General features: G+C 34.7%; 1 protein-coding gene across 5 annotated transcripts; it reads left to right on the forward strand.

The window, feature by feature from the left end:
* The first annotated feature begins 169 nt into the window (after nucleotides 1–169).
* Nucleotides 170–18663, forward strand: LOC112035245 (transcription factor EGL1). 5 transcript variants are annotated; one of them, XM_024068069.2, is made up of 11 exons: nucleotides 170–435; nucleotides 1694–1755; nucleotides 3012–3059; nucleotides 14837–15155; nucleotides 15704–15958; nucleotides 16076–16172; nucleotides 16307–16321; nucleotides 16591–16647; nucleotides 16761–17615; nucleotides 17701–18144; nucleotides 18354–18663. In XM_024068069.2, exons 4-11 carry the CDS (start codon nucleotides 15049–15051, stop codon nucleotides 18423–18425), a joined length of 1902 nt encoding a protein of 633 aa, XP_023923837.2. In that variant the 5' UTR covers nucleotides 170–435; nucleotides 1694–1755; nucleotides 3012–3059; nucleotides 14837–15048; the 3' UTR covers nucleotides 18426–18663. The 5 variants fall into 5 exon arrangements, with proteins under 5 accessions (XP_023923837.2, XP_065620499.1, XP_065620500.1 ...); XM_065764427.1 differs by lacking the exons at nucleotides 170–435; nucleotides 1694–1755; nucleotides 3012–3059 and adding an exon at nucleotides 13686–13892; XM_065764428.1 differs by lacking the exons at nucleotides 170–435; nucleotides 1694–1755; nucleotides 3012–3059 and adding an exon at nucleotides 13898–14005.
* Nucleotides 18664–20556: the final 1893 nt, after the last annotated feature.

Below are 20556 nucleotides of genomic sequence, written 5' to 3' on the forward strand. Positions count from 1 at the left end.
AACCAGTTGAAATTCAATACAAGTAATGCCAAAGAATCATGCATCTTGGCACATGTTTTCTTCTTAAACCCCAAAGACCAACACTTGGCCAGCCATGCAATGAACAAGCTCCACTGTCTTTTTCAAAGTAACTAGAACATCCAAGAAGCTCTTTCCCTCTCTATTTCCACGGGTCCAAACAAATCAGAATTTCTCACCTCACTTTGCTCTCTTTTCTCTTAAGGAAAGAGCTAAAAGCTCTCTTGAGTCTCTTTTCTCAAACCCACAGGTCCACACATCAAAAGAAAAATAAAGCTCCATCTCATTTCCTCTTCATACTCTCTCAAAGAAGAAGCTCTCTACCTCTCATACTTTCGGGTTCAGCCACTAGGAAAGGGAAATCCATTCATGCAAGAGTGATTCTACTTCTGTTTCCCCTCAAGAACCAGAAACTTGGTAAGGGTTTTAGCTACTCTCATCTTAGAATCCATGATTTCTTTAAGGAATTTTTAGTAATGGTATTTGTGGGTTGTAAAATTAGGAAATCATGAATCTGTAAGTCTATATGTATATGCTGTTTTAAGAAGTTTCGAAACTGTGATGATGGTTTATTGAAGGTAGATTAGGGTTTTTACTAATCCATGATTGCATGTGATTAAGGAAGAAAGAAAAATTTAGGGTGAGTACATTTGATGTTACTGCTGGGATTTTTGTTATATTTAATTTTGCAATAAATGGTTAAATGACAGTATTTAAGTGTTTTCTAACATGTCTAATGAGTGTATAAAAATCCCCATATGATAATAAGGCAATTTGCAATCATTTTATAATTTACAAGAAACTGTTGCAAAGCTGTCACTATGACAGATTCTGTGTTTATACATGATAAATTATGTATTAAATTGTATACAGTGGATTTGGATTCTAGGGATATTTTTTATGAAATCTAAGACAAATATGGTTATAATGGAAGTGGTCTCACAACATTTGGATTAATATAAGAATAATGGTTTAATTTCTAAGTTGCATGAAATTCTGTTAGGATATATTTGAGCATGTTGTCTTGTATGATTTTTAATAAATCATGGTTTTATACTTTGACTCTGAAATTTATATGATATTTACTAGACATCCAAAGGAGTGCTCTGTAAAATTTCACGAGGATTGGATGTGCTTAGATAGCCCATTGGTATTTTATAAATGAGGCATATGCAGCTAAAACGAGCAGTAAATAGTAAACGATGACACTAAATTTAAGGATTTAATTCTAAAGTTAGGATTGATGTTTTGAGATATAATTAATATGCTTATCAATTGGTATGCCTGGATCATAGATAAATTTTGTATAACTTGGTTCAAAGTCTAGTACTCTAAAAGAAGGGTTCTAAACCATTCAATTGTTGTTTTTATGAAGTTGTTTTATTCATGCTGTATGTTGTCTTGTGTAAGTTTATGCATGCACCATTGCTTCCAATCTCAAATACATTCTTAATTGATTTTAAAGTTGTTTGACATGATCTAAATATAAACATTAAAATAATGGTTTCTTTATGATTTGGTACATCATGTTGTTTGATGAATGTATCTTGTGTTTGGGGAACCTCGTGGAGGTGAGATTAGGATTTCCTTGATTTTAAGATATATGTTTTGAGATGAATGTGTAAGTTTATGATAAGGAATAATTGATAGTAATAAGTTTTGATATTTGGTTTAGGTGTTACCAGTACCCAAGTCTAAGCTCCTTCGACTGTAGGCTTTCGGTTCCTCAACTTTCAGGTAAGAGATAAGTTATATTAGCATTTGGTAAGTCTTAAGGTTATTTTGAAGTGTATTATACATTAAAAGGTTTTTTATTAGAGATATGACATATAATCATGTTTCAGACAAAGATATGTTTGTGAGTTCTCGAAATCTTATGTATATGATTTAAGCATATTGATGCTATTACTAATTTCACGAACATCATGTTTAAAGAAAATAATGGAAATGTTTTTATTATGAAATGTTATGCAAACTATGAATTTTAGTATGATGTGTAAGTATGAAATGTTTTCGGATTATGTCCTCTGATGATCTGAACTCAGCCAATAGGGGTTTAATTACCGGCTTTCCATGGAAAATGTTATCTGATTAGCCATTAAAAGTGGGACTGGCTCTACTGTACCCGCCCTTGTTGGTTACAGCCAACTTGTGGAGGATGTCAACCGACCCCCATGGTTGAAGATATGTATTATGATATGATCTTGGGAATCCCTAGCATTGTGGGGAATGCTGGATGCCTAGTACAGTGGTGCTAGAAGCCTCCCAAATAAGTACAGACTTATTAGATATGGACTAATAAATATGTTATGAATAGTTATATTATTTTATTGATCATGAGAAAATGATGTTGTGTAAATGCATTATGAAAAGTTAAAAACTCTCATGAAAATAAGTTTTTGATGAAAAGAAAAGTTGTTCGTTAAAGATAAAAGTTTCTGAAGTTCTGTTGTACTTTAAAGATAAAGAATCTGATTAAAAGGTTTTGGTGTTCCATAAAGATAAAACTTCTGATGAAAGTACAAGTTTATGTTAAAAAGTTATTAGATATCTGTTCTTTATGAAACGTTAAGTTTTATGACTATGAAAATTATAATATTTTACGAAAAGAAGTTTATGAAGAAAAGTTTTGTTATTCTTTAAAATGTTTATAGTTTAAGACAATGTTACCAATTATCTGATTTAAGTTAAAATGATTATTTTGTAATGAGAATATATATATATATATATATATCTGTGTATGTATGTATGTATATGATTTTAAATAATCAATATCATATTTGGTGACTTTGTAAGAAATGAAAGAAGTTCAATTCAAAAGGTTTTGGTAATATTATTCTGATAAGAAAAACAAGAATAATTATTTTCTTATGAAGAGCGTATAAATTATTATTATGAATAGTATAAAATACTATGTATGAAAAGATGTTTTTCTATCTGAATATTTATAAAATGAAATGACATGACATACAAGGATATTTTAATCATCTCAGGGGAATGACATGACGGACTTCACTGCCTAACACGAGAGGGTACACCAGGTGGGGTACTTAAATTTAGGTTTATTGCTCTAATACTAACCCTTTCATTACTAATGTTTCTGCATTTGTTCCTTTATTCTTATTTGCAAATTATCCCTTTACTTTACCTGTTTTATTTCCTAACAATGTTGGTTGCACTTCTTTACGTATTCTTGTACTTCCTTCTGCATATTTGGCCATCAATATCCTTGAATGAGGGCTCTGTGAGACAAGGATCTGCCTCCTGTATGACTTCTACAAATCCCTTCATGTAACTCTTTTAGGAGTGGCTGTACTGCCTCAAGGTGTATGGACAACAAATATGGTCCAGAAAAGGAGAGCTTATACAACTTTTGATATTTGGACAACCAAAATTGAGGAGCCTTTCTTCGCACTTTGTCAGCCTCAGCCCTCCCCTCGAGCAAGATATCCATCTTAAGGAATAGCACAATAGAATCCATCCAACTAGGGCCCATCCTAATCTGATGAATCTAGATCTTCTCCCTTTTCATCTCAATAGGTTTGCATAAGTCTTCAACAAGGATAATCCAAGGTAAGCTCTGTGCCAAGGAGGTTACGAGAGTGGCAAGAGAATTAGCATGCGTATTCTTGCTCTTAGGGATTTGCACTAAGGTGAAAGACTCGAATCCTGATTGCAAGCGCCTAACCTGATTCAAATACTCTTACATTCTCACATCCTCGGCCTTTAACTCTCCCTTCACCTGGCGTACAACCAATCTTGAATCTGAAAATACCTCCATAATTTTTCCTCCCATTTTCTAAACCATAGTCATCCCTAACAACAGAGCCTTATACTTAGCGTCATTATTGGTGGCCGAGAAACCCAATCTTAAGGATTTTTCAATAATGATCTTATCAGGAGATATTACAACTAACCCCACTTCAGACCCCCTTTGATTTGCTACACCATCTATGAATACCCTCCAGGATAAAGGCTCTCACAAGGAGACCGTGCCAACTAATTTTTCATCCATGTTCTGCTTTTCTCCTTCCTCTTCCAACATGGATTCAGCAAACTTGGCCACCAAATCTGCGAGAACTTAGCCCTTCATAAAGGTGCGAGGCATATACTTGATATAAAAAACTCTTAGAATTGTGCCTCACTTAATAATCCTTCCTGTGTAATCAACTCTCCAAAGTAGTGATCAAAGCAGAAGTTGGGTTAATACCAAAACTGTGTGAGCTTGGAAGTAGTGAGGGAGCTTACATGTAGCATGCACCACTGCCAAAATGGCTTTCTCCAGTGGTAGGTAACAAACCTCAGCCTCATGCAGTGACTTGCTCACATAATAAATGGATCTTTGCACCCTATTATCAACTCGTATCAGTACTAAACTTACCGCATGGTAGGCCACAGCAACATAAGCAAGCAGGACTTCCTTTTTCTCAGGCCGGCACATAATAGGTGGCCGAGAAAGGTATTCGTTTAGCTGTTGGAAGGTCAGGGCACACTCCTCAGTCAACTCAAATCTCTCTCACTTATGTAACAATTGAAAGAATGGTTGACACCTATCTGCTGACTGGGAGATGAATTGGTTTAGAGTAGCAGTCATCTCTGTTAACTTCTGGACCTCCTTGAGATTCCGAGGAGGTTGCAAATTGTTAATTGCTTTAATCTGATTAAGGTTGACTTCAATTATACGATGAGTGACCATGTAGCCTAGAAATTTACTCAAGCCAACGCCAAAAGAATACTTTGAAGCATTGAGGTGCAACCTATGCCTTCTTAATATTTCAAAAATATTCCTGAGGTCGTCTACGTACTCAGACACCACTTTACTTTTCACCACCATATCATCTATATAAAGCTCTATACTTTTGCCAGTTGTGGCTCGAACATCCTGGTCATCATTCTCTGATAGACCCTGCATTCTCCAATCCAAAAGGCATCACCTTGTAGTGTTAATTTCCAGTAGGAGCAACAAAAATTGTTTTCTCTTGATCATCTAAAGCCAATTGCATTTGATAGTACCCTTGAAAAGCATCCAAAAAGCTCATTCAAGGACGGCCTACAGTTGCATTCATTAATTAATCTATCCAAGGCATAGGGAAGGGGTCCTTTGGGCAAGTTTTATTTAAATCTGTGAAGTTTACGCATACTTGCCACTTCTTTTTCTTCTTCACCACCACTTTATTGGCTAACCACTTGGGGTAAAACACTTATTTAATAACTCCAACCCGTTTAAGCTTAACCACATCCTCCTTGACGACATCAGAATTATCCTTAGATGAGCATTAGGGTGGTTGCTTTTTGGGGATGACAGATGGATTGACATTCAAATGATGATAGATGAAATTTGGGTCTACCCTAAGAGTTTCATAAGTATCCCACGCAAATACATCAATATTTTCCCTAAGAAAGACTATCAACTCTTCCTTATCTTGAGGAGGCAGCTGGACTCCGACTTGGAAAAATTTCTCCTTATCATTGCCAACAATAACTATTTCTAATTCCTCACACTCTATCCCTTCTCTCACCGTACCCCTGGGTAGCATTGGCATCGTTGATTGCTATAAGTCCTGTTCAGCAAGAGCCGAGGACTCACCTCTAGCCTGATGTCTAATTGCAGCTACCAAGCATTGCCTAGCCATAAACTGGCTCCCAACTAGCTCCTCAACTCCATCCCCTAATGGCTACTTCACTTTTAAGTGTAGGGTAAAGGAAACAGCCCTAGGGCATGAAGCTAGGGTCTTGCTACAATGGCAGTGTAGGGAGAATAAGCATCCACTACAATGAAGTCCACCAAGGGTGATTCATAACATGACAAGTCTTCAAGTTTCAATCTTAGTCCTTCATAAAAATCAGGGTACATGATCTCTACACCTCTGCCCTGATCTACCAACAACCTCTTCGCATCATACCCTCCTATCTTGAGGGTGACCACTAGGGTATCGTCATGTGGCTGCAAGGTTCCAACTTTGTCTTCATCAGAAAAACTCAATGTTGGTCGAACCTCCATCCTACCCCTCTTTGGCTTAAGGCTGGTGTAACACCCTAACCCAACTTTATAGTTAAACTACGTGTTTGAATGGTTAATTATTATTTTAAGCCACTTTCTTCTTATAATTAATAGAAGAGTATTTAATAAATATATTATGTTATAATGCCATTGAATAAGAATTGTAAAGATTATAAATAATTGAATGGCTAATTGTATTATAAATATATACTAAGTACGTACAAAATTATATTAAGTGGTTTAAGTTATTAGATATATAGTTGGTGTTTTAATTAGGTATGATGCATGAGATGTTATAGTAGAATTTCCACTTACACATGCAACCAATTGAAATTCAATACAAGTAATGCCAAAGAATCATGCATCTTGGCACATGTTTTCTTCTTAAACCCCAAAGACCAACACTTGGCCGGCCATGCAATGAACAAGCTCCACCGTCTTTTTCAAAGTAACTAGAACATCTAAGAAGTTCTCTCCCTCTCTATTCCCACGGGTCCAAACAAATCAGAATTTCTCACCTCACTTTGCTCTCTTTTCTCTTAAGGAAAGAGCTAGAAGCTCTCTTGAGTCTCTTTTCTCAAACCCACAAGTCCTCACATCAAAAGAAAAATAAAACTCCATCTCATTTCTTCTTCATACTCTCTTAAAGAAATTAGAAGACTCAAATACTCTCTCAAGCTCTCTACCTCTCATACTTTCGGGTTCAGCTACTAGGAAAGGTAAATCCTTTCATGCAAGAGTGATTCTACTTCTATTTCCCCTCAAGAACCAGAAACTTGGTAAGGGTTTTAGCTACTCTCATCTTAGAATCCATGATTTCTTCAAGGAATTTTTAGTAATGGTATTTGTGGGTTGTAAAATTAGGAAATCATGAATCTGTAGGTCTATATGTATATGCTGTTTTAAGAAGTTTTGAAACTATAATGATGGTTTGTTGAATATAGATTAGTTTATTTACTAATTAATGATTACATGTGATTAAGGAAGAAAGAAAAAGTTAGGATGAGTATATTTGATGTTACTGCTGGGATTTTTGTTGTATTTAATTTTGCTATAAATAGTTAAATGACAATATCTAACTGTTTTCTAACATGTCTAATGAGTGTATAAAAATCCCCATATGAAAATAAGGCAATTTGCAATCATTTTATAATTTACAAGAAAATGTTGCAAAGTTGTCACTGTGACAGGTTCTGTATTTACGCATGATAAATTATGTATTAAATTGTATACAATGAATTTGGATTCTAAGGATATTTCCTATGAAATATAAGACAAATATGGTTATAATGGAAGTGGTCTCACAGCATTTGGATTAATATAAGAATAATGGTTTAATTTCTAAGTTGAATGAAATTCTGTTAAGATATATTTGAGCATGTTGTCTTGTATGATTTTTAATAAATCATGATTTTATATTTTGACTCTGAAATTTGTATGATATTTACTAGACATCCAGAGGAGTGGCTCTATAAAATTTCATGAGGATTGGATGTCTTTAGATAGTCCATTTGTATTTTACAGATGAGGCATATGTAGCTGAAACAAGCAGTAAATAGTAAATGATGACTCTGAATTTGAGGATTTAATTCTAAAGTTAGGATGAATGTTTTGAGCTATAATTTAATATGCTTATCAATTGGTATGTTTGGATCATAGATAAATTTTTTATAACTTGGTTCAAGGTTTAGTACTCTAAAGGAGGGGTTCTAAACCATTCAACCGTTGTTTTTATGAAGTTGTTTTGCTCACGCTGTATGTTGCCTTGTGTAAGTTTATGTATGCACCATTGCTTCCAATCTCAAATACATTCTGAATTGATTTTAAAGCTGTTTGACATGATCTGAATATGAATATTAAAATAATGGTTTCTCTATGATTTGGTCCATCATGTTATTTGATGAATGTATCTTGTGTTTGGGGAACCTCGTTGAGGTGGGATTAGAATTTCCTTGATTTTAAGATATAGGTTTTGAGATAAATGTGTAAGTTTATGATAAGGAATAATTGATAGTAATAAGTTTGATATTTAGTTTAGGTGTTACCAGTACCCAAGTCTAAGCTCCTTCGACTGTAGGCTTTCGATTCTTCTCCTTTCAAGTAAGGGATAAGTTATATGAGCATTTGGTAAGTCTTAAGGTTATTTTAAAGTGTATTATACATTAACAGATTTTTTATTAGAGATATGATATATAATTATGTTTCAGACAAAGATATGTTCGTGAGTTCTCGAAACCTTATGTATATGATTTAAGCAAATTGATGCTATTATTAATTTCACGAACAATGAAAATGCTTTTATTATGAAATGCTATGTGAACAATGAAATTCATTATGATGTATAAGTATGAAATATTTTCGGGTTATGTCCTCTGATGATCTGAACTCAGCTAGTAAGGGTTTAATTACTGGCTTTCCATGGAAAATGTTATCTGATTGGCCATTAAAAGTGGGACTGGCTCTACTGTACCCGCCCTTGTTGGTTACGGCCAACTTGTGGAGGATGCCAACTGACCTCCATGGTTGAAGATATGTATTATGATATGATCCCAAGAATCCCTAGCATTGTGGGGAATACTGAATGCCTAGCACAGTGGTGCTAGAAGCCTCCCAAATAAGTACAAACTTATCAAATATGGATTAACCAATATGTTATGAATAACTATATTATTTTATTGATCATAAGAAAATGATGTTGTCTAAATGCATTATGAAAAGTTAAAAGTTCTCATGAAAATAAGTTTCTGATGAAAATAAAAGTTTTTCGTTAAAGATAAAAGTTTCTGAAGTTCTGTTGTGCTTTAAAAATAAAGAATCTGATGAAAAGGTTTTGGTATTCCATAAAGATAAAGTTTCTGATGAAAGTACAAGATTATGTTAAAAAGTTATTAGATATCTGTTCTTTATGAAACGTTAAGTTTTATGATTATGAAAGTTACGAGAAGAAGTTTATGAAGAAAAGTTTTGTTATTCTTTAAAATGTTTCTAGTTTAAGACAAAGTTACCAATTATCTAATTTAAGTTAAAATGATTATTTTGTAATGAGAATATATATATATATATGCATGTATGTATGTATGTATATGATTTTAAATAATCAATATCATATTTGGCGACTTTGTAAGAAATGAAAGAAGTTCAATCCAAAAAGTTTTGGTAATATTATTCTGATAAGAAAAATGAGAACAATTATTTTCCTATGAAGAGCGTATAAGTTATTATTATGAATAGTTTAAAATACTGTGCATGAAAAGATGTTTTTCTATCTGAATATTTATAAAATGAAATGATTTGATTTAGGTGCATTCTTATTAAATTCTTGTGTATCTTACCCTTACTGAGCTGTGTAGCTCACCCTTGCCACTCTTTCAGTTAGCAGGTTTTATTCTAGAGCAGAGAGAGCCTTAGTCGAGTTTAGGAAGGAGTTGATTTTAGTATTAAAAGCATAAATCCCAAATTATCATTTTGACGTTTAGCTTTATAGTTATTGTTTATTTTAGGATCTAATGAAAGTTGTGTACCTTAAAGTATTAAGAGATATATTATATGAAATTTAGAATTTGAATAACTGGTGGATTGTATTATCCCTTGAAGTACAATGTAGATGCTCGGAATATCAAGTGAAAAGTTATATTAAGAAGTAAAGAAACAAGAATGAAAGGAAAGAGGGAAGTTTTGCTAAAAATTTAGTTGGTTCTTGTTAATATCAGGTTTAAGCTTGATATTAGCATGCCGGTCGTGGTCACAAATCCAGATATCGAGTTTGGGACGTGACAGCTGGAGTCTTAAGTGGGAGGTTAAACCACAAACATCACTCTGAAGGGATGAAAGCCGGTCCTTCCTGGAGCAATGAGCATAACATTAATTATACCTGAAGGTGGCTTTGAAGAAGTATCTCTCCAAGATCCCGATCCTGCCTGGCCCCCTTGCCCATTTGGTTGAAATAGAAATTGCTTTAACTTTCCATCTCTAATCAGCTGTTCAAGATGACTCCACAAAGTTCTGCAATCTTCTGTGGTATGTCCTCACTCTTGGCGGTATTGGCAATGAAGGCTTTGGTTACGCTTCATAGGGTCTCCTCCCATCTTATTTGGCTATTTAAAGTATAGCTCATTCTTAATTTTTACAAAACTTGATACACTGGTTCTCGGAACACTGTGCCAACTACCTGCATAGCAGTAGACCCAGATTACCTAGCAAAGTCTCTTCGAGGCTGATTATTGTTGTATCTGTAAGACCTAAAATCTCTTCTATCTTGAGGGATAACCTTAGTCTTCCCTTTCCCTTATTGTTGGTCCTCCTCTACTTGTTTGTACTCATCAATATGGTCCATGAGCTGACGTACACTTCTAACAGGCTTCCTTGTCAAGGATTTTCTCAAATCATTCTCGACAAGTAGGCCGACCTTAAAAGTCCTTATAGCCACGTCATCGAAATTCCCATTAATCTCATTGAACATCTTTCAGTATTTGTCAAAGTATGTTTTCAGGGTCTTCCCCTCTCGCATGGTCATGGACAACAAAAAGTCTAAAGGCCGAGGAACTCTACTGCAAGTAACAAAAGAAGATCCAAATGCCCGAGTGAGTTCCTTAAAGGAACTAATAGCACCTGCTCCCAGGCCATCAAACCATCTCATTGCCACAGGTCTTAAACTGGATGGGAACACCTTGCACATCAAGACCTCATTCTTGGAGTGAACAGTCATTTTTTGGTGAAGTGGCTTACATGCTCTACAGGTCTGTTTGACCATTGTACATGGTAAATGTTGGCTAAGTAAACCGTCGAGGAAGTTTTCCTCTTTGAATTCTACGTGTGAAAGGTGATTTGAAAATTTGGTTTAACACCCTACTCATAGCATCGTTCCCCAAGCCTTTGTGAGACGGGCTCTTATTCCTGCACTTATGATGGTAGTCCTCATCACACAAGAAAGACTTACTGCGGGGGAGTCCTTGACCTGGGCTTGTAACTGCCATCCCTATCATTATCAGAAAAAAAAAAAAAAAACAGAATTGGAATGAGTCCTTCTCTGTCGTTCACGGCGCAACCTTCTTCGCAAATGATCAATCTTCAATTGCATGTTTCTAGTATTCTCTTCATGAGGAATGTGACTCCCATTTCCAGAGTGGCTTCTACTAGTGTGGGTGGTATGCACACTAACCTCCCGGTCCCTTCTTTGTTCAAGATTGAGAAAATGATTTTGACATTGGGACCTCATAGACTCCTCCCGGTTTGGCCTGAATCCCACCATGGCTAACCATTTATCCCACTAAAACTCAAGTAATTCCCATAGACGGCGCTAATTTTAAGGACACAGTTTGGTTCCTAAGCCCAAATAGTCAAAGGATCTAGGCCCAAAAAGCCCAATACAATGAATTTGTAAAGAGTGGGTTAGAAAACTAGGCTCCAATGAGTTAGACAACAATTATAGTAGGTCTAGATGAGAAGAAAACAACGATAAGCTGGGTTTAACCAATGAAAATCGTTCTCAGCACAATTCGAGGAGATTAGTTCTTGTTTATATTTCCTTTGAATTTGATTACAAGTCTAGTTCTTGTTTCTACATTGTTTTTCTATCAATTCCCCGATCCCTTTAACAATGGGATTTTCCGTCTTTATATTTCCCTTCTTTGCTCCATCTCAGCCATCCACGTGTTGATCAGATGGCTAACCTTTATCCTTGTCCCATCAGCACCCTCTTGAAGTTTTTAGAGATAGTTGTAAGGCTGAATATCACTGTTCAGGTATCACATCCACATTAAAGCAGCCAGAGAGTTAGCTAGAAAGTATTACATGCGGCGGCAGCAACTTTCCCTTAGATATTTCTTACTTTCTCATTGCCTTAACCCTTCCTGGTGATTATCCTTACCAGTTGAACTACCCAAAACGCTACTCTTGATAGCAAGCCCGCCCTTCTAGCCTATGCTCTGACAAGCTAAGGTGTCATTTTTCCTCGGACCTCTTTCCTAAACCCACATGACCAGACTCCTGTCTTCATTCACTAATATGGACTTCCGTGATGACATCTACCTATCTTCGGACTATTAGATGTCCTTGGACAGGACCTACGGCCCAATATATACTATTGGGCCTATCACCCCTACACTATTTTTAATCATTTCATTATCATATCCAATGGTGCTTTCACTTCTAATATTCATGGTGGATCTCATTATGAATTTAATGAGTAGACTCCATCATGAATGTGAGAGGAAGAAGCACCATTCTCCATGCTCGAGGAGTAACTAAAGGTCTGTTTAGATACCGCTTATTTGCTGAAAACACTGTAGCAAAATAATTTTTAAATGCGTGAATAGTGTTGTGGAACCCAAAAATGCATGGGTATGTGCATTTTGCTGAGTTTGGTGGTCCCATGAACAATGTTGTGGGACCCCAAAAAAAGCCAAACGAAGCTGAGAACCACTTTTAGCGCTATCCAAACTCACACTAAGAATTACTTTCCAATGACATGCACACCTTAACAAAATAAAATTTGTATTTTTGATAAATGTATTGAAGATTTATAAAGTGCTCTCCATACACTCATAGACTTACTTAGATACACATATGTTGTGCCCGAACACAACACACACATTCTATATATATACACACACACACACACTCAACATTCTTTAATTGAATGCAAATTTTAACAAATCAACCATTGGATTGTATTATCTTCGTACATTCTTCAAGCTTGCAAAATTTCAAGATGATTAAATATTAATAGTCATATTATCAATTAATTGTTTAAATTCAAATTTTTGTAGTTTAAAATAATGCATAAAATATGAGTATATGGTTTGAATAGTAAATAACAATTGATTGACATGAATATTAGTATGCATGCTAAAGAAATATAGAACATGTAATCCAACAGTGGGATTTTTAAAATATGAATTCAATAATAAGTTATTGAATGGTGTAATATTACTTAAATTTATATCATGTATAACTTGAATCCAATCCCATAAATAAATAAATATATATATATATATTTAAGATGGATTTGAACAATAAAATGCTACAACAAAAATTTTAATGTTTAACCCATAAAAAGGTAACATATCAGTCATTATTTTTAATGTGTTAGGAATTTTTTATAACATAAATAATTCATGTTATTACACTTTTGCCCCTACCCTTACAGGAAGAGTATATTTCACCTCTTTTTTTAATTATGAAAAAGTGCGAAAAAAAAAAAACATTATTTTTCATTTTAGATTATTTTAGTCTTAGTCGACCGCAATCAAGCTTAGCCGAGCCGGCAAATCACTTTCAATGTAATGTATATTATTCAATGTAATGCTAATTATTATTATTATATATTTTTTGGTTGAAAAAAATTCACTAGCTTCCAACATAATTGGTTCCCTTTCAAATTACAAGAGGAATCCTAGCATGGGCAACACAATTGGCTTGTTAAGAAAATAAAAACAAGAGAAAAAGTCCAGGCAAGGAAAGAACAGACAAGAACTCTGATAAGGGGAGCAGTCAGCGAATAAGGGGAATTAGTTGTGCTTTTGATTTGGATAGAACACAATTAATAACACCATAAATATCAACTGCCCTGTTGTGTTGGCTGTTGCTTTAGCATTTTCCTTTATATTAACACATTCTGATTCTGAGGTACATATTTTCTTCTACCACACCGACAATTACCAACTGAGGAGGAGTGCAAGAAGCAAAAACTGGAAGTGGAAATAAGAAAATTACTTCAATGTTTTCATAATCAACATAATAACTATTCTTGTTTTTTTCTTTATTATTTCTTACCACATCCCACCATTAAAGCATATAGGACGACCTTTGTCTCACTGTAATATATTCATGTGTATCTCACTCTCTCTCTCTCTCTCTCTCTCTCTCTTCCCATGTAAGTTGGATCAAAACAATATTAAGAATCTTTGTGATGCTGTTCCTTCCTGAAATATATTTATTTATTTTTATTATCTTTTTGGGGTAGCTCTAAAACCCATGAAGGAAAATGTGAGTAAAGAAGTTCCACATGTTTCTGCACGTATAATAATTTTTTTTGTTTTTTTTTTTTTGTTTACCCTTTTAAACCAATATTTTTGTTTTTTTTTTTTTTTCTTAAAGCTACTTTACTATTTCTATCTATGTTTCTGCACGTATAATAATTTTTTTTGTTTTTTTTTTTTTGTTTACCCTTTTAAACCAATATTTTTGTTTTTTTTTTTTTTTCTTAAAGCTACTTTACTATTTCTATCTGTTTCCCATTAAAGACTGGGTTTTTGGAGCTTGGTCTGTGATGCTTGTGGTGAAAAACAAACCACACTACTTCACATAAAGTGGTCTTGGAGGACTTGGTGTAGGACCAAGTGTTTTTATTTGATGGGGTCGGTGAAATCTAGATCTTTTTAATTGGTTCTTAACTTGGTTATTGTGTGCGTTAGCTCTAAAGCAAAGTGAAAATACAGTGTTAATGTGAAGTTGTTCTCCACCTCTTGCTACCATTAAAGGCACTGTCTTGGTTTTGGTTATCTGACCATGGCTTACAGCTTTTAGAGAAGACCCAAGTACCCTTCCCCGTCTACAATATTGGAACTAAGATACTATTTCTCCTTTATCATTGTTTTTCTCTTTTCATTAAAGTGAGTGTTCTCTGATTCTGTACCAAATAAGAGAGTAATTACTACTGGTCCAGTGATAGCGGTTTGTCTCTAAGCCACTTCATTGCACTTCTATTGATAGAAACACAATATCAGCTGTGTGTGTGTGTGTTTTTTTTGGTGAATTTTTTAGCCTTCTCTAGCTAGACGACGATGGTTTAGAGTTATGGTTAATTTGTTGGTGCAGAAACCAGGGGACACCAAGAATCTGAGCTGAACACGTGAGTTTTGTTGTTACTCAAGAAAATATTCCACAACCAAAGAAACTAGATTTGGTTCTGGAGTTGGTGGATGAAGAATCAGGAACTGTATCAAGAACCCATTTACATCTTTATCAGGTTCATTAGAGGGGTACTTGACTTTTGAGCTTCAGAGTTATATGTTGGAACTGGTCTCCAAATGGAGGAAAGAGTGCCAGCAAACTTAAAGAGACAACTTGCTCTAGCTGTGAGAAGCATTCAGTGGAGCTACGCAATCTTCTGGTCCATTTCAGCTAGACAACCAGGGTACTATACATCTTCTTTTTTATCTTTTCTTTTTTCCTTTTTTCCCTTGAGCTTTAATAATTATTTTAGACTTAAGGCTCATTTTCTGCTTAGAAAGAAGTCTATCTTAGCAGAGAATTCTGTTGATCTCTCTCTTCTTCTTTTTTTGTTAGTTTTTCAGTTCAAATATTTTTCTTGAAATCTGTATAATTTGGCATAATGTGGATACTGTGCTGATGACATGGGTGAAATTTAATATGCTTTGTTAATTTAAGCAATTGTAATTAAGATTCATTCTTTGGGTTACAATTTAGCATAAGTTAGATTATGATCTCTTTCTGTAACATTTTGTATGCAATTTCGTTGTCAAGAAGTAAATTTCATGTGATATGTCAACTGTACAAGTTTCAATCTCTTAGATATTCTGCTTTTGTGCTTATTAAGTCCTTGGATAATTACTTTTCGCCTTGTCTGAAAGGGGAAGTGCTTGACCAAAGGCACTAATAGTTTTCTGGAAAATGCACCCTCTCATTGTTACAGTTCTTAACATGCTGTTGTTAATATAATAGGGTCTTGAAGTGGGGTGATGGATACTACAACGGAGATATTAAGACAAGAAAAACAATTCAAACCATGGAACTTAATTCTGACCAACTGGGTTTACAGAGGAGTGAGCAATTGAGAGAACTTTATGAGTCCCTCTCAGCTGGTGAAGCCAGTCCACAAGCTAGAAGGCCTTCAGTGGCATTATCCCCTGAAGATCTCAGTGATACAGAGTGGTATTACTTGGTTTGCATGTCATTTATGTTCGACATTGGACAAGGGTAATTCTTTTTCCCTTAGAATCACTTTGCACCGCAGATAACTATGTTGTATTCTGTCTATCTAGATCTAGTCATTAAGCCTTTACTATTATCAACTCTTGCTTCAAATGTTCTTAGGTTGCCTGGAAGAACATTAGCAAAAGGTCAATCAATATGGCTATGCAATGCCCATTTTGCAGATAGTAAGGTTTTCAGTCGCTCTCTGCTGGCAAAGGTAGAGGTTGCTGTTGCCTGTTGGGACTAATTTATTTCTAATATAGCATGCTCCAAATTGCTAAAGAAACTGAACATTTTTTTTTTTGTTTGGTTTTAATTCCATGATGGACTTGTAACGACTGTCTCCATCAGAGTGCATCTATTCAGGTACTAATGAGGTTTCCTCTGCCCTAAGTTATATGCCTTTATATTAACTTTGTTACTCTAAACTCTAGAAGTAAAATAATGTTCAAAAAATTCTTCCTAGTGTTAAAGAGGAAGATCATAAGAACTCTTTTGGAACTCAAAGATAAATTTTTATCAATGCTTGCTAACTGAAGAGCTTATTACTCATACTAAGTTATATGCCTTTAAATTGACTTTCTAACTGAAGAGCTATATATATTACTCATACTATCTTCTGATTTGACTTTCAGACTGTAGTATGCTTTCCATTTTTGGGAGGTGTGATTGAATTGGGCGTGACTGAGCTGGTAACATTTTGTCTCACATTCCCACTTTGACGTAATAATATTTTAGAAATTTTCTGTTTTGTACATTACATACTGATAGAAGTCCTTCTTCCTCTTTGTGATTTTTTTTGAAGGTTCTGGAGGACCCTGGTTTCATTCAGCACATTAAAACTTCTTTCTTGGAGACTCCATATCCCATAGTTTCCAAGAAATTTGTGGCTGCAGGAAACACAAGGAATGACAGGAATGTTGCTTGTGCTGTATTTGATCAGGATATTCTAGACAACAAATTAATTCATCTAGGATGTGAAGAATTAGATATTATTTCCCCCAATAACAGTTCAAACGGGTTTGAAACCAATCTACCAGCAGAGAATTCATTTATGATTGAAGGGAAGAATGGGGGAACTTCTCAAGTACAAAGCTGGCAGTTCATGGATGATGAGTTTAGTAATTGTGTCCATCATTCCATGAATTCTAGTGACTGTATATCTCAAACTTTTGTAGATCATGAAAAGGCTGTCTCTGCTCCTAAGGGTGAACTGCTGAACAACCATAGTTTGCAAGACCTTCAAGAGTGCAATCACAAAAAAATGAACTCACTGGATCTTCTAAGCGATGATGTGCACTATCAGAGTGTTCTTTCATCCCTTTTGAAGACTTCAGACCAGTTGATACTTGGACCACAATTTCGAAATTGCCATCAGGAAACCAGTTTTGTCAGTTGGAATAAAGGAGGTTTAGCACATTGCCAGAACCCAGTAGGTGGAACCCCGCAAAAACTATTGAAGAAGGCTTTGTTTGAAGTTCCTCGGATGTATGTTGGTGACTTGCCTCAATCTCCAGAAGATAATGGCTACAAAGATGGAGCTTGGAGACCAGAGGCAGATGAGATTGGCATGAACCATGCATTAGCTGAGAGGAGGCAAAGAGAAAAATTAAATGAAAGATTTTTAATTCTAAGATCAATGGTCCCTTCAATTCTCAAGGTAGTTGAAACTTAAAATTCCATCCCTGGTACTTGGCAGTTACAATAATTACTAATTGGCATGTTCTTCTATCTTGTTTATGCAGGATGACAAAGTAACTATACTAGATACTGCAATAGAATATCTGAAAGAGCTTGAGAGAAGGGTTGGAGATTTGGAATCTTGCAAGGAGTTGACAGAGGTAGAAGCAAAAACAAAATTGAAACCCCAAGATACTGTAGAGAGAACATCTGATAACTATGGCAACAACAAAAGTAATAACAGCAAGAAGCCACCCATAAACAAGAGGAAGGCTTGTGACATTGATCAAATGGAGACTGAGATAAATTATGCTGTATCAAATGATGGGTTAACTGATAATGTGATTGTCAGCATAACCAATAAGACGGTTCTAATTGAGATGAGATGTCCAGGGAGGGAGGGAGTGCTGCTAGAGATCATGGATGCAGTAAGCAAACTCCAATTAGATTGTCACTCGGTTCAATCATCCACCATTGAAGGGATTATTTCATTAACCATTAAATCAAGGGTATGAATTAAGATTCCATAAAATTTCAGTTTGTTTTGTTCTTGAAAGGAATAAACCTATTTTACCATATAGTTTTCTTAACTATGACCATTTCTAATGAGCCTATTTTCTAGTATGACACTGAACTCTTCCGATGTTTAAATACAACTTTTATGGTTAGGTGCTATTAACAATTGACTCTTTAACCAATGTATATTTGTTTTGTGCAGTTCAAGGGATCAGCTGTTGCATCGGCAGGGACGATCAAACAAGCTCTTCAGAGATTCACTTTGAGGTGTTAAAGCTTGTTTTCTCCCTAGAAACTTAGGGCCGTCTTAGAATTCTCTTCAATTGTTGTATAATATGTATTGTCGAAAGGTTATTTGCTGTCACAATCAAATCATAACTTCTAGGGATATTTCTGCAGGTAGAGAATAAACAGAAATAAACTTTCTAATATATAGTTTTTTTCATTAGTCTGTACTTAACAAAACTTGACCAACAATCTTAAATTTATGATAAGAGTAATCCATTCCCAAAGAGGTGTGTTCTTCTTTAAAGTGACATTAGCCTGAGTCAAAGCTAGAAGGAAACAAACCCAAGTAGGCAAGATGTTAAACAAATACCCAAACTGACAAGGGGTTAGAATCATAATGATATATATTTTGAGCATACATAGATTTTGCACATTCAACTTTAATGGTCTATTTGGATTGAGGGAGAAAGAGAGAGAGTAGAGGGGGGTAGAGTAGAGTTGGTTCAAAATTAGCTTATTTTCAGTCCACTCTACTCCCTTTCACTCCACTCCACTCAACCCTCCTTCTCCCTCAATCCAAACAGGCCTTAATAAAGTACTTGGACAAAGCTCTCTCTTAGCCATTTCAAAATCCCCCTAGCAAGTAGCAATCAATGCCTGCATTCTTTAAGTGTATAATCTATATAAAATAATTATAAATGCATACAAATGTTTAGGACAAAAGCTCAACTATACGAAGAGCATCGCACATGGTGAAACGTATATATTATCATGAGAGATACCCCACCAAAAGATCTAATAGACAAAATGGGGTTGGCAGCGTGATTTGCACATGGTTACTATGCAAAGAGATAAGACATTAAAAACTTGGTTGGTAACAGTGTATAGGAGACACAAAAGAAAAAGAAAGAAACATATAATCTACAAAAGGTGTAAAGGTTGTTTTGTTGAAGCCCTCAGCATGGAAAGTTGGGAACCGATACTTTATGATTTGTATAGAAATTTGAGATGTCCTCATTAGTCATTACCATGCCCGTTTAAAATTTCAGTATTTATATAAAAAATTGGGAATCTGCATGTGCTTAAATAGTGAAATCGATAATGATAATCCCAAAACTAAGCAGAATATATAACTAGAAGTTGCTATGATTTGAAAAGGAAAAAAGAAAAAGAAAAAAGAACTCATTTTATAACTTCAAGGTTGCTTTAATCCCCCTTCAAGTATATTTAACTAGGACAAGATTAGCAACGTATACTACTGATTTCACTTTACCCGGAAAGTGAAAGTGGTCTCACTTGAAGCAAAGTAACAACTCATTTGGATAGTCAAAAAGGAATGAAATTTCAAAATAACCGATTAAATATAGTATAAATGAAGTATTTTGTGAGTAGTGTGATATTAAACCTTGGTCCTCACTCTCCTGAGTGTGTGTGTTAGTCTAAGTCTTTCTCAAAAAAAAAAAAATGAAGTATTTTGTCTCTAACCTTTACATCTGATGTTAATTTGATTTCTGACTTTTCAATTATGTTAAATTTGGTCCCTAACCTTTCGATGTTACATCAAAATTTCAAAATAACTTATTAAATATTAGATGGAAAATGCTTAACATATATAATAGCCCAAATAAAAAATTATGTTTCTGTCACATCAATTGACACTTGTACTGCCATGTCATATTACATTAAAATTAAATTTAAAAAAAAAAAGTGCTTAGAGATCAAATTATATGCACATTGTTATAGCTTAGGGATTTGGATCAATCAATTCTATCTCTATTTTACAATTAATTAAATATAATATTATGTGAAATTATTTTGTGCACTTAGTGTCCATTTAGAACAGTTTATTTAGTTGAAATTGAAAACTTTTTACTGAAAGTGTAGAAAAAATGTTAAAAAAATAAGTTAAATAGTACATTGAAACCTATGAATAGTATCAAAAAATGCAGTGAAACCCATAAATAATAAAATATAAGCTAAAAGTGGAGAAGAGCTGAAAAATTTAGCTCGTCCCAAATGCACACTTAGTGTGAGTTTGGATAGCGGCAGACCCAGCATTTTGCGCGTCTATGTTTTTTTAGCTGGGTCCCGTGCACTGTTCAACAAATGTTAAGTTAAAATTGGATCTCACAACACTATTTACACATTTAAAAATCATTTTATTACAGTGTTTTCAG

The sequence above is a fragment of the Quercus suber genome, unplaced genomic scaffold (assembly GCF_002906115.3).
Source record: "Quercus suber isolate HL8 unplaced genomic scaffold, Cork oak 2.0 scaffold_22, whole genome shotgun sequence".
In the NCBI taxonomy this organism is placed as follows: domain Eukaryota; kingdom Viridiplantae; phylum Streptophyta; class Magnoliopsida; order Fagales; family Fagaceae; genus Quercus; species Quercus suber.

Coding starts and splice junctions, on each gene's coding strand:
- LOC112035245 (XM_024068069.2), top strand. CDS start 15,049: ATGGAGGAAAGAGTGCCAGCAAACTTAAAGAGACAACTTGCTCTAGCT. Junction 16,648..16,760: donor AATTGGGCGTGACTGAGCTG/GTAACATTTTGT, acceptor TTTTTTTTGAAG/GTTCTGGAGGACCCTGGTTT. Junction 17,616..17,700: donor TGGTCCCTTCAATTCTCAAG/GTAGTTGAAACT, acceptor TTGTTTATGCAG/GATGACAAAGTAACTATACT.